This window comes from Carassius gibelio, chromosome A10, assembly GCF_023724105.1.
Source record: "Carassius gibelio isolate Cgi1373 ecotype wild population from Czech Republic chromosome A10, carGib1.2-hapl.c, whole genome shotgun sequence".
Classification (NCBI taxonomy): domain Eukaryota; kingdom Metazoa; phylum Chordata; class Actinopteri; order Cypriniformes; family Cyprinidae; genus Carassius; species Carassius gibelio.
The window spans coordinates 8,023,124-8,038,373 of NC_068380.1; the positions used below are offsets into that span (position 1 = coordinate 8,023,124).

The 15,250-nt window shown below is 34.6% G+C and overlaps 1 protein-coding gene across 8 annotated transcripts in view; it reads right to left on the minus strand.

The window, feature by feature from the left end:
- The window catches only part of LOC128021021 (pleckstrin homology-like domain family B member 2), a 97,797-nt gene that overhangs the window by 82,086 nt on the left and 461 nt on the right, over positions 1-15,250 (minus strand). For 6 of the 8 annotated variants that reach the window (XR_008185458.1, XR_008185459.1, XM_052607885.1 and 3 more), the window contains exons 2-4: positions 10,965-11,076; positions 9,882-10,064; positions 3,265-3,381 (exon numbers count right to left, since the gene is read on the minus strand). Coding sequence is in view for 6 of the 8 variants with exons in the window: in XM_052607885.1 (XP_052463845.1) it covers positions 3,265-3,381; positions 9,882-10,064; positions 10,965-11,076 (412 nt within the window). In the remaining 2 variants the exon portion in view is untranslated. Of the gene's footprint in view, positions 1-3,264; positions 3,382-7,457; positions 7,623-9,881; positions 10,065-10,964; positions 11,077-15,250 lie in introns of those variants that run through there. The other 2 variants (XM_052607888.1, XM_052607887.1) reach the window with 1 other exon arrangement.

A 15,250-nucleotide genomic window follows, 5' to 3' on the forward strand; every position in this document is an offset into this window, starting at 1 on the left:
TCAAAATTTTTAACAAATAATTAATTAAATGTCAATCTTTTACATACAAAAAGTAGGAAAAAACTTGGAATCTCAGAACAACATGAACATTTTGATTACCATTTGAGGTTTGAAGTTTTTCGCAATAAAATTTGTCTTATATCTAATGGTGGAAAATGTCCATGCATGATGGAAGTTCCTTCTAAGCCAAATGAAACATCTGAAGGTGTGGAAATTTTATGAGAGAAATGAGAGAGCAATTATCCATTTAACCGGAACTAATAAAAAGCTGAAACATATCAAACCCTCGATCGTGATCTCCTTGCACATGCACAAACAGAACTGCAAAATTTCACAACATAAACAGAGAAACCAGACGTGTGTCCTGGCTTTTTTTTGGGGGGGGGGTTCAAGTTCAAGGGTCGCATGTGCTTAGCTGACAACAGATCTTAAAAGGCTTGCTCATACAAATCTCAGCCCACACAAATATGGATGCTTTGGGTTTTAAGGGGGAAAAGTGTCTTCTAAGAATGGAAGAACCAAAGCCAGAATGGGTTTGTTCTTTCTGCCACCAGAGCAGAGGAAAGGGACCGAGTCAGAACTCCTCCGTAACCTGAGTGTGATTTGTGGGAGCAGTGGTGGTCTCCGGCAGGGTTGACACACACGCACACGTGTGAACCCCCTGTACTCCATTATGTTTATCTACATTTTGGGTTGTAAATCATTTTTGTTAAATGGTTGACCTGGAGCCATATGGATGGGATTTTACGTTGTCATTTATTTACAAGGTAACATGGACATTTGTACAGCTGCGGCTGCATGGTGGTAAGATGTTTGTATTAACTCAACTCAAAGTCTCGCAGCCAACACAAAGCCCACATAAAAAGGAGGAAAAAGAGAAAAGAAAGGAAGAAAAGCAGAGAGGTTACTTTTAATGGATACATTACACTTTGGATCCTATTATTTTTTTTTAAATTAGGATGTACAAATCCCATGCTTTTGTTGTGAGAATCATTACATAAACCATTATGTAAAATAAAATGAAGCTAGCATAAGATATAGCCAGTTGAAATTCAACAACTGAAATATCTGCATTCCCTCCCAAAGTATGGTTTTGGTTTGTCCCACCTCTGAAGTCTTGACCTTCTTGACTGTACATCACAATTAAAATCAGACACTGTCAAAATGTTCACCAGACCATTTATTGAGATAAGCGTACTGTTTTTAATATACACGACTTTAACAATGATCAATACAACAAACATTCTTTTATATATATATATTCTTAATATATTACTTTGTGCTGTCCCAACTACACATTTACATAAATTTGGGAATTAAACTGTATTAAAATACGTACCAAACCTCATATAACATTATTAGAAAATTAAAGGCCTCAAAGGTTGATTGTCCTTTGAAGTCGGCAATCAACATTCTCAGAAGTTTAAGCACCTCCTTTCACTGACATTTTGTTTCAAAATACCTTTTTGTTTTTTGTTTAATTTTAAAAGGGATGGTTCAGTGTTTTTTTCTAGGCTTGATTGTGTTTATGGGGTGCAGTCTAACATGTGGTAATGCTAAGTAAAAAAAAAAAATACATAAATAAAACATTCTTTTTCACATAATTTACCTTTATTCCACACTGCTCTGTCCCTTCTCTGAGAAACTCACCAATAATTTCCTTATTTTATGAAGCCACTCCCTCAGAAATAGATGTGCTCTGATTTGTTAGCTAGCCCAGTGTGTTGTGATTGGCTAAACCGTCTCTAGTGCACCTCTAAACATTCTAACCCTCACCTCAGCGGTATGGGCTCCAGTTGTATAGCAAATTATCGCGTTAACATCATTCATAGAACAGAGAACATTACTGAAAAGGATCGTGCAGAACCTGTGCAAGCATGGCTTTTAATGGCAGGCCTATGTTTTTTGTTTGTTGTTGTCTAATACTTTTAGATACGCTGTTATTTGTAAATACTACTGCTTCTGTTCGTTTTTAATATACGGTTTGATATTGGCCCTTTCTGCCTTTTCCCGAGGGCGGTGTTTATCTGGGTTTATGATGTCACGAACCAGGGAAATAACTCAATGTAGTCCCTAGCAGCCATTTTTGTAGGCATCAAACTGCCAGAATTTTAAAAGACGACACCTCCTCTTACATTGATCTTTTAGCTTCATAGCTTTGCAGATATTGTTTATGCTTAGGGGTGTGACGGTTAGTATATAACCGTGAGATCGGCGGTTATAGTTGAACACCGTCATTAGAACTTTATAACCGCCAAAACCGTGTCACTAAAATATTTTTTACAAACATTTTTTATCAAAAATTATTTTCATTTTTTAGATAGGATCATCAGATGCGCAATATATCAGGAGACATGGTTTTTACCACTTAATGAAGTTTTGTAAATCGTCAGACATGATATTTACCACTTCATTAAATTTTGCTTTGTAGAAAACCTTTCTTAAAAACGAATTTCGTTTTGAACAAATTTTATCTTAATTTTAATAGATGTTTCATCAACCAATTGCATGTATTTTAATAAATAAAAAGCAAATATAGCAGACAATGATAACCGTGACATGGAAGCACCAGCGCGCCGCATTCACTTGCACTGCACTGTGAACTAGAGCGCATCTCATCGTAAATGAAACTCAGCGTAGGCCTATGCCTCATACTCTAGCATTAAATATTTTTGCTGCATCCTTTCCAGAACAGACAATGGCTTTTTTTTTTATTTGCGGCTCGCATCAGCAAAGCATAGACCGCAAAACAATCAGCGGATGGCGGGCGGGTGCGGCTTTGAAATTTGCTCAAAAAACTTTGGCGCGGATGATGAGTTTTGTGACAGATCTCCTTAATAAATGGAGGTCTGAAATCTCTGCCCCTTTACCGATCAGAGCGCGCGCTGAAACGGAGTTAACGATACATGGTATCTCCAAGATCAACCAATTGACTCTACGGCAGATCCACTAGCATGGTGGCGAGACAATATGAAACAAAATGAAACACGCTATCCGCCCCCCCCCCCCCCCCCCCAGACGGTTATGTTATGAACCGTCACATTTGACTCACGTCATAACCGTCATCACCAATTCTGAAACCGGCACACCCCTATTTATGCTCAAACAGCAACATCACACACTAACATCAAAAAAGATCAATCACAATCAAACACCCCTTTAATACCCTTATGCCGAATTTTGTACCCTATTCATGGAAAATTACAGTTTATATTTAAAAAAAAGTGGCTGGAAAGAAGAAAACAACAAGAACATATCACTCACCTGTACTGAGGGACATTGGGGGTCCTGCAGTATTTTCTGGCAGCATGTTCTTCATGTGATAAGCCTCTTCTGGGTGGTTGCAACGGAAAAAAGATTTACCCAGGCAAAGAGTGCACCCTGAGGAGAACCACATCACACACATATAGTCATTTTAACATTGAAACATTGTGCCCAAGTCCAAGGCACTGGTAAGGAAATGAAGCTGTAATAAATCGTTACCTCAGACATACAAACCCACAAGTATGGTACACATTCACTAGCAGTATTAAAGTTATGACCAAATAATGTTACATAAAATGACAAAGAGCTTTTGGTATTTTGAAGATAAAACCCCTTTTCCTCTAAACATCTTGAAATGAATTCTGCTCAATAAGAGAGTAAGAGAAAGACGACCTCTTGATTAAGTGAAAAAACAGATCCACAAGGAGTTCAGATTTCACATACAGTTTGAAGTTTCTACTGAAGCAGAGTCCACCGAGTCTTTCAGAGGACTTAAATCCACAAGACTGATTCCCCCCTTAAGTCTGGGGCACATCCTCTCTCTCTCCCTTTCCATTTCTTTTCTATCCCTCACTCTTCAGTGTTGTTGTGGTTTTTTTTTACAATTCATTTTAGTGAGCTTAAAGGAATAGTTTACCCAAAATTGAAAACTTGCTGAAAATTCAGTTCTAGTTTTTGCAGTAGTTTTTTTTCCTAAGGAACAGATTTGGAAAAATGTAGCATTATATCACTATCCACCATTGAGGCGTTTCTTACTTTGAACCATTACTCCCAGCTAAGTCCTCGATTCATAATTTTGCTTACTCCAGTGAAAAATCTGTCTTGTCTGAATCAAGAGAGAAATATTATGCAAAGCAAAACAAACAAACAAACAAACATTCAATGGATTTTGTGAGATAAAAACAGGGGATGGACTTCACTGGAGGAAGAGTTATTATTGACTATGGGTATATGGCCAGATCCAATGCTTTAAAGCTATGCCTTAATGATGGATTTGTGTATTATTGTTTGGACTCTGATTCTGACGGCACCCATTTACTGCAGAGGATCCATTTGTGAGAAAGTGATTTAAAGGAACAATCCAATTTAAAAAAAAAAAATCAATAATAATAAACAATTCAATTAAATTTCTCCAAATCTGTTCTCATGAAGAAACAAACTTTTCAAACATATAATTTTTAGGTGAACTTTTCTTTAAATCTGACAAAACCTGCTTATGGTAATGTCAACTGGAAAAATGATTCATAAATAAAGCAAAAAAAAAATGTAAGTGGTAAATGCTAATTAGTTGTAGGGTTTGTCTCTTTTAACCCTATATAGATTCAAAATTTCTATTCGTCACATACACGATTATGTAGAGCATACATAACCAGCGGTGAAATGCGAGTCAGGTCCGCTCTATGGACAGTGCAATTATTAAAGAATACAACACATAAAAATATAAATAAATGTATACAATTTATAATATATACACAAAATAAGTTTATGACATGTGAAAGGCAAGGGAAACCTAAAATATCAGATAGATCAGGAGGGTTTTAAGAGTGTTTTTATCTAAAGCACTCTATAACAAAACTCTCCCAAACAAATGTGTTCTCTCTCTCCCAATACATCAAATCTATAATGATCTATTAGCAAAAGCCATGCTGTAAGCACACATGCTTTTCCTGAAACACACTGTGTGAACACTCAAACTCCCACCAGACTCTCCTAAGCAGCTCACTCCTGCAGTCTGCGGCTGCCTATGAAGAGTCTGCGCAGGAAGTGGGGGATCATTTTACACTGTTGGCAACACAATCCTTCACCATGAGTTCACCATAGACAGCCGCCTAAGAAAGCTTTGGCTTTCCTCTAAACCAACAAAGGCCCAAGTTGATTGTCTTACCCGGACAGAAGCAGAGCACTGACTGGGAATTTTCTTCATCTTGCCGACAACGGTGTGAACTGTATATACACAATACAGTACACAATTACATATGGATGGATCCGCATTGTTTCATTGTTGTAGAAACAATGCTATGGCATGGAAATGTTCTGATGTGTGATTATCAGGCTCTCTCAAATGTGCCAAATTCTCGAGTCTGTTGCGATGTCTCTCTCACACCCTCTCCATCACCGGCTGACACCAACTCTGAAACATATGGAAAGCATCCCTTCTCTCCCAGTCTAACGCACATAATTTGATCAGCAGAATCTTGGACTGGAGGAGCGTACAATTACATACTATATGTCTCCATAACAGCATCATGTATAGTGTAATCACTGCTCACTGAAGTTTAACAGCTTGCTTTAGCTTACACTCTTAGGGAAAGACTGCAAGTGAGTTTTACTAACTCTGGGATTTCCAGCTCTGAGTTGGGCTTGTAAAAAAACCTCGGTCTAATGATTTGAAGCACTTGTCATCCTTTCATCACGAAATCCCTGCCAAAGTGATAAAGCCTGTTTAAACAGAACAAAAGTGTAATGATCAAAGATAAAACAATTTTAGCAAACTCCAGAACTCTTAAAAACTGCAAACGTCCAATTTTCTGGCAAAAGCACCCCTTCCATCCTCTCAAGGACCCTAAAGAGTATACTGGTGGTAACCATAGTTTTCATCAAATGCCATCGTTATGTCAATATGTCTATATATGTGACCCTGGACCACAGAACCTTATTTATTCTGCTTTCGGATTTCGGTTTTGTGTGCGTGCGTGCGTGTATATATATATATATATATATATATATATATATATATATATATATATATATATATATATATATATATATATATATATATATATATATATATATGATTACATCTTTTTGTAAAACCATAATAAAGTATCCTTGAAATATTGCAAGAAGCCTTAAGAACCTTTATTGTGTCTTTGTTTTTAAATGGGTAACAATAAATTATAAATTTTCACTACAGTAACTATGGTGTTGTGGTACAAACAGTTTACTCTACATTTTCATAAAACAATGAAACATTTTGTAGATGAATGTAAAGCATTTAAATATAAATCATTAGTCAGAACTTGCATGATTCATTAAATGGAAAACACATTAAAACAAAAACATGACCATAAACAAAACAGAAATATTAAATATATAAATATCAATAAAAAACAATAAAAGTGTACATACTCAAAAGTAAATAAAGATTATTAAAACATAAATAAAACATATATATATATACATATAAATATATATATATATATATATATATATATATATATATATACACACACACACACACACACACACACACACACACATATATATATATGTGGAATAAATGAAATGAAAAAAAAAAACATTAAAGTAAATTAATAATAAATTGCTCTCTCTCTGTCTCTCTCTATAATATATATATATATAAGTGCAGTAACTGTTATCATTGTGCTCTCTTAACATGTTCAGATGTGACAAATACTTTATACACGTGCCAGAATATTTTATTTCTTACTTTTATTTCGTATTATTAATTTACTTGACGTAATTATTTATTTTAATTGTGTGTATATATATATATATATATATATATATATATATATATATATATATATATATATATATACACACAATTAAAATAAATAAATACGTCAAGTAAATTAATACGTCAAGTTAATATATATATATATATATATATATATATATATATATATATATATATATATATATATATATATATATACACACACAATTAAAATAAATAAATACGTCAAGTAAATTAATAATACGAAATAAAAGTAAGAAATAAAATATTCTGGCACGTGTATAAAGTATTTGTCACATCTGAACATGTTAAGAGAGCACAATGATAACAGTTACTGCACTCACCGCTAATCGCTTTAATACACCGGGATTAAGTTGGTTAAATATCAGCGATCTGTTCGTGTGTTTCGCAAAGCAAACAACCGCACGCGCGTCTCTGTTTAAACAGCTCTGAATGGCGTCATGTCGTGTTTGTCAGTCTAAAGTTCTATAAACATGCCTTCAAACTAGGCCTACTTTACTACAGAACAAAAACAGAACACTAAACGTATCTATATCAACCCCTTTTCGACTAAATAGACCAAAAAATAATAATTTCCCAACAATAAAACTAAATGAAACTATGCAAACTAATCCTATCACCGCCGCTTTTCACAAAGCTCCAAAAGCAACTTCTCCTGAGCTCTGTTTACAGCTGAAGAAATATAACTAACCTTTATTTAGTGTCCCATGAAGTCTCAGGAAGAGGAGGATGCGTGGTCGGTCATCTCTCTCTCTCTCTGTAGTGCCAGTTTAGCATGACAAAAGAGGACAGAAGTGATGCTGAGCGCGCCAAGACCTTGGCCGTGTGTGCGGACACGCCTCCTCAGCGGGGACGCGCCTCAATAGAGCTCTGGCTTTTTGGTTGATCGAGAACGTGCTCTAATGGAGCTCTGACTCCTGGCTGATCAGAGAGCGACTCACAAACTTCCCAACAACTACTAGTTGAGGTATTACCATGGGGTACATCACTTGCATTTAATGTTGGACCTACATCCTAAGTTAGGCCAGGCTGATTTAACACACATTCTCTTTTTTTAACTATTTTCTGTTTTCTTACTGTAATGTATTGCACATGTCTGGTAAAAATTACCATACCAACCCTTTCACTGCTAGCTATACATATTTGATAGCCAACAAAAACAAAATCACTTGATTTTTTTAGGGATCACTGTGATCTGCTTTCATGAATGTGCCCTTTCATTTAGCTCCTGCAGATGGCTAATATATATATATATATATATATATATATATATATATATATATATATATATGTGTGTGTGTGTGTGTGTGTTTGTGTGTGTGTGTGTGTGTGTGTGTGTAATCAAAATGTCTAATTTTGACTACTAATAATTGCTCATAAATGGTCGATTAAATAAAAATAAAAGAGCTATTACATATTCTCAGATAATAACTAAAACATATTAAATTTCATTGGCAAAATTAGTAAAAAAAAAAAAAAAATCCCTTATTTGAAAATTTACTATACTTTTACTTTAGACGGGAAGCTCTTGATCCAATCATGAAACAAGCATTTGTGTGTTTCACTGGTTGCAAATCTTCTGCTTGAACTTCCATTAAGTCCATGACATAGAGAGTGCACTGGAATATTTTCCATTGTAAATTTCCCTCAGTGTAACAGTGTTCAGCTAGGAGGAGGGTGGGGGGGGGGGAGGAAAGAAGCCCCCTCCCCCTGCCGCCCAGTGGGCACTCTGTTCTCCATCCCTCTCTGAACTGCAGTTGCATCATGGGGAGGGGGCGCTGGAGTGCTGCCCAACAACTCTTCCAGATTACTTCCAGACCTCAGCTACACATTTCAACACACTTAAACACAGACATTCCCATATCCATGCACTCTGACAGGAGCATATGAACACATGCGGATATACTGTACGCAATTATAAACATTCATTCCGAATACTCATATAATTAAACTAGATCCATACCAGATGCAGTTTTGTATCTTTTTCTCTCTTGTTAGTCAGTTAGTGGTCAAAAATCACAATCAGATATCACAACAGCAAGACGAGGAGAGAACCAATAAAAATACAGTATCGAGCATGATGCACTGTTGATATTGTTAACAAAAACTATTAAAAACAGTTTTTGGTAACTGAAATAAAATATAAATTACAAGAAAAAAAAAAAAAAAAAAAGAAAAAAAAAAAAATATATATATATATATATATATATATATATATATATATATATATATATATATATATATATATATATGTATATATATATATATATATATATATATATATATATATATAATATTCTTATATGTGTTATTGTATAAAAATAATACTGAAATAACACTGGCCTGACCGAAAATTCTTGAAACAACAAGTCTCTTGGAAATGCCCTTATCTAGCTGCCTCTAATGTGTATAATATGCATGGGAGTTGCGAAACTTCACAGTTCACAGTCTCACCATCTGTTTATGCCTGTCAACATCTTCTGATGTCTCCAAACACTGTAAATGTTTACCTGAATACTTATATGTACAGGATACATAGTCCCATAGCTGGTTAATGACCTTTAAGAAAAATAAAGACAGGGAAGAATCTTGCGGAGAAGTGTCATACGAGGAGGAGGAGGGGTGTGTGACCAATTAACTATTAAACACAGAGACAATCTCTGGAGTCACACAGAAATGTGTGATCTCATATCACTCTGATCAGCAACACAGGAAGACTAAGAAAATAGTTTAATAGACTCTGCTAAACATATGCCAGAAAATCAAAGTGTGAGAGAGAGAGAAAGTGGGCAAGCAATGTTTTCGAGCGTTGTGTCAGGTCTGAGTGATATTGCTGTACAGGAAGTTATTCATTGCCGTTGTTTTTTTTTTTATTTCTCTCTGAGGCTGTAAGTATGCAAGGTTAGATCCACAGAACCTGCTGAGTGGCCGAATAAGACATCTGCACATCAAATAGTTGACCTCCCTTTATAACCGTAACCTCTGGGGAGTTTCAGATATGAAAGAGCATTATTGAGGAAATAAAAGCAAGTGGGCAGTAGTGGTTACTGTAACAGTACAGTAAGGGATTTAAACATGCAATTTTGGAGGGGAGGCTAAAAATACTGTGTATTACCATGAGTGAGCTTTTCTGGCTTGGTGACTTGAACTCCATCAAGACGGCACGTATTTCCACTGGGGTGTAAAGTAATAACTCCAGCACTGTTGGTGATGACACAGTGGTGCGGTTGGATACCTGGACCATCAGTTGTGACATCCTGTGGCGACTCTGCATCCTCAAAACCGATTTGTGATATTTCTGTGACATAAAGTAAAAGACCATAAAGACCTTAAAGCAGAGTTTCTTCAAGTGAGCATAATTATCTTGGTTGAATCAATGAATGAGCGAATAAATAAATAATAACAATTAAATATACAATTTACTGCATAAATAATTCAATAAATAATAAATAAAATAAATAAAAAATAATTAATTACATATTAAAATAAAATAAGTAATACAATAAATACAAACTCAAATATACAGATACGTAAATAATCATAAAAAAGAGCAAATAACAGACATCTAAATAAATAATAACTGAATGACTGAATAATAAATATATACAAAATAAAAATAAAATACACAAATTATTGACTAAAGTAATAAAAATAAGTAAATACATATAAAAGTAATCAAATAATAAAAATGTATTAATATAATATAAATATATAGATAAGTAAATAATAAACAAACATATAAATAGTTAATGGAGCCCTTGATTACCAACACATTTCTTTTCTGAAATCAATTACACAATTCATGTTGTGATGACAGATGTTTGCCACTTCTGGACTTTTCACTAAAGCACTGAAAAAAAATGCCTGTACGCTTTTACAATACTGAATGTACCACACCACTCTGGAAACCACCATATTAAATAACTGGAATTAAACTCAGCAGGTGGTGAGAGGGTCCGTTTCAAACTCAAGTTTATTTCAGCCATCAGTTTATGTGCTACATTATTCCAGTCTAGCTGAAAGAGTATTTCCTGTGCAGTCCTGAAACTTTAAGGGTCTCAGAGCAGCAAGGTTGCCATGAGGCTAAAATATAACACTACATGTATGGCCCAGTAAAACATTATCTTTGCATAAACAATAAAAACAATACTTAATCTAATATTCATATATTTTAAATATGTATTTAAGACACACTCACCTTCAGTTAGAGGTATCAAAGTAATAAAGCCACTACCAAGACCGATCAAGTAGGGTGTGGCCGACCACACCTTCAGGCCACGCCCACTGTCAATTAAATCCAACAGGGTTTCCTGAGGATAAAAGCAAGAGTTTCAACCTTTTTACACAGTTTATGGTTTCAACTTTCAAGCACTGTTTAAACTTTAAAGGGACAGTTTTCATGAGATCTTCTGGGACCAAGAAAGGGACAGAAAGAGAAGGAAGAAAAGAGGCCAGGCTAAGAGGTCTTACTATAAATTGTCATGACGGAAAAACAAATAAATAACAGAGAAAGTAGCATGGTTAAACCACTGAAGAGGCACAGGACTGGCAGCCAAAATTAACAAACACAGAAACCCTAAAAGTCAAGCCAACCAGTCCACCATTCTGATTACTTAAAGGGATAGTTCAGCCAAAAATTAAACATCGGTCATTATTTATTTACCCTCATGATGTTTTAAACCTGTATGACTTTCTTTCTTCTGTGAAACATGAAATGAGTTTTTTTTAAGAGGGTCCGCGTCACTTTAATATAATGGAAGTAAATGAGGACTGGGGCTGTTCAGCAAAAGCACCAGTAATAATATAATATAAAATATAAATATGTAATACAAATACATAAGAACTGTCTGTATGACCTGAAATATACAATGAATAGACAATAGCTGTAATTTGGCACAAGGGCAAAATAAACAATGAAATTGAATAAAATTAAAAATAGAAATATCATTGTAAATAATGCTGTCATTTTCATTTGGGGGAAACTATTCCTTTTAAACCTTGTTCATTAATTATTTTTCATTTTTATACATTGTTTATTTACTATTATAATATTTAATAATATTTTGAATTTGCTTTTATGTTTATATTTTCATTTTAATTCATTTTCATTTAAGTGTTAGTCATTTTGTAATTGTAATTGTAATCTTTGTTTTTATATTTTATTGTGTTAATTTATGTATATTTCAGTTTCAGATTTAGTCATTTTAGTCAGTACTTCAGTTCATTTTCGATGTAAGAAAATGTAATTTTCTAATTAAGTTTTTTAAGTTTACGCTTTTTCTATATCTAAGATTTATATTTTATCTTATTTCAACTTAAATTAATGGAAACAATTTTTGTCAACGGCAACAGGTTTCAAATACACTGAAAAACAATTACGAGTAGGTAGAGATGATTTCCATGAAAACCAAAAGCTGGCTGTAATATTCTATTTCTCTTTTTTATATGAAATAATAGAAATAAACATTTTACAACAGTGATGTTTGTGTGGGCCATAGACTAACATAAAGTATCATTTATGGGCCATAGACTAACAGACTAAAGATGATGATAAATGATCTAGAATCCCCCAAAAGTGTTATGTTTATCTAGGGCTTCTTTTAATTGTATCACAGAAAGCAGCAAAGCAGTTCTGCTCTGGGATATTTCATGAAATAATGCTGTCTCCAGCTGGATGTTTTTTTTGGGTGTTTCCATTTGCTCCTTCGGGAGGAAGTGAGGATCAGGAACAGCTGAGAACACTCAACTCCCTCTCTTCTCTCAGTTTCTGTAAGTGAGGTCACTGGGCTAGTCCATTTCTCCCCAATAATAATGGAAGACTTGCATCACTTTAATAATCTGAAATAGGGGTGATATCTTGTAGCAAAAAGCATAGCAGATCCATCAGCCATATCCATGATTCATGTGACCTTGAATAAAACCCCATCTGAAGTCACGCTCTTTCTGGGTGAGCAGTGAAACAACAATGGTTGCAAACAAAGAAACTTTTGGCATGACTTGCAGCATTTTATTGATATAATCTCTAAATCTTTGTTTTCCTCATGTCAAGATGTAAGAGCTACAGCTGCTTTAAGCTTTGCTAGACATCATATTTCAACTTCTGCTGAAAACAATTATCATTTGATAGATATTAGGTCAGTTGGTAACAAGGAGTTTTGAATAAAGAACATCACACAACACAAGGTCAGTCACGCCATGATGAAATTACAGTAATTCATAGGTTTCTACAAGTAAAAAAGCACTCATGTCCTTGAAGAACTCGTGATTACAGCTTGTAAGATGGTAGTTTTCTGAGAGCTCTTACTACGTGACCACCGTACCACCTGACCACTGCAGATTCATTTAGGTGTTCATAGTGGTCCAAAAGAAAGTCCGTGGATGTGAACAGCTCCAAACTGAAAGTAACGTTGTCATCTCAAACCTAATTATGACATGCCGTGAATGCAGCATAAGTCCAGTTTAATCACATCAAATATCAAATGCACACCTAGAACGTTCCAACCCAACTAACAAGACTATGTTCTAAGAATGTTTTGACAATAATATATATATATATATTTACAAATACAATTTTTAAGCTAATGTTTTTAGAATATTATTAACTTCTTAACTTTATGGAAATGTAACTTGGAATATAAACCTAAGGTTGGTCTTTTGAAAAATAAAAGAGTAAAAAAGTTATAGAAGTTTAAGCTTGTTTAAAAAAAAATTTTTTTTTTTGAAATCTAATTTTGTACAACAATAAATATTTTTGAATCTAAAATTGCTATAAAATCAAAGTCATATGTTAAAGGGGGGTGAAATGCTCGTTTTCACTAAATATCCTGTTAATCTTGAGTACCTATAGAGTAGTACTGCATCTTTCATAACTCCAAAAAGTCTTTAGTTTTATTATATTTATAAGAGAAAGATAGTCTGTACCGATTTTTCCCGGAAAAACACGAGCGCCTAGAGGCGTGACGTGTGGGCGGAGCTAAAGAATCACGAGCGCCAGTAGGCTTTTGCGTTGAGAGCGTCTGTGACATTACCGTGAGGAAAAAAACATCCAAAACAAACCATGGCTAACGGTCAGATTCAGCGTATATGTATGATCCAGAATCAGATCCAGAGGCTGAAATTTAACAAGAGCAGCATCAGCAACGATGTCTCTATGTGGTATGTACTGAAACTGTATATATTTGCTTAGCGGTTTTGGAAAATGACTAAGTTTCACTTTATGTCGTCTTTTTTTTTTTTTTTTTTTTTTTTTTTAAGCTGTACATGTGGAAAGTGCAGTTTGTTGACAACATCGCATGTTGTTTACTTGATGTGCTTATGCGTAAAAATAAAACTCCATCCACTGGTCCCTTAATGCTGTTTTTTTTTTTTGGGGTAATCTGTGCAGGGTTGTCTTGCCCTGGCAACCAAAAACACACTCCTTTTGTGACATTTCGCGACGCTCTTGCTTTGATCAGTGAAGTCTGTTGTGCTCTCAGTGCTCTGCTCTACGGGAGCGCGCGCTCTTCCGGCAGAAGTGCCTCAGGACCCATATAAGGAAATTCCGCTCCATCTAACGTTACACAGAGCCATACTCGAAAAAAACTTTGGAACAAAAATACTCCTTCAAACGTACAACTTAATTTTTGAAACTTTGTCAATGTTTAGCATGGGAATCCAACTCTTTAACAGTGTAAAAAACTCAGTATGCATGAAATAGCATTTCACCCCCCCCCCCCCCCCCCTTTAAACAAAGTTATGTTCCAAATTTGAAGTTGATTTCTAAAAAATTGTGTGTAGGTGCTATACCGTAAATAGCCACCAGGTGACACCCAAACGCCATTGACTTATTTTTATGTATTTTCCTGTCACAATTTTTTACTTTTCTGTCACAATAGTACTAGTATTACAAAATCTAGAACCTTAAGACTCAGACCTTTCCAATGATAAGCTATATGTTTTGTCAAGATGAGAAAGAATTTTTAGTATGAACTATTGCAGTACATTTTGACTATAGTAGGAGCCCACTAAAAGGTTTTAAAGTAGGGGAGATTCTGGATGGTTGCAGCTTGCCATATTACATAATTGTAATTTTATGGATTAATAATATCTCTCCTTTTTTAAGCAAAGAGACTTGGGTGACTTAGGTGGACTAATTTCTTTCTCTCTCACCCTCTTTGTCTCTCTCTCTCTCACACACACACACACACACACACTTATAAAGTCAGTTACAGAAAATGGTAGATTTTTCTAATTTTAATGTGAAAAATAAGACTGATTACCACTTAGTTCTTAATACAATCATAGTGGCTATGTTTATGCAGAGTTTTAAATTTGTTTAAGCTTTTGAATTATATCTAAATTATGGATGATTACTAAAATATGTAATGGGGGTAAAAAGCAATAAAAAAGAGCACCATTTAACAGAGCTGAGAGTTGGGTTAAAAACCAGATTAGTTTGGAAAAACATGCTTACCCTTAAGAAATTAAGAAATTTAGTTCACAACC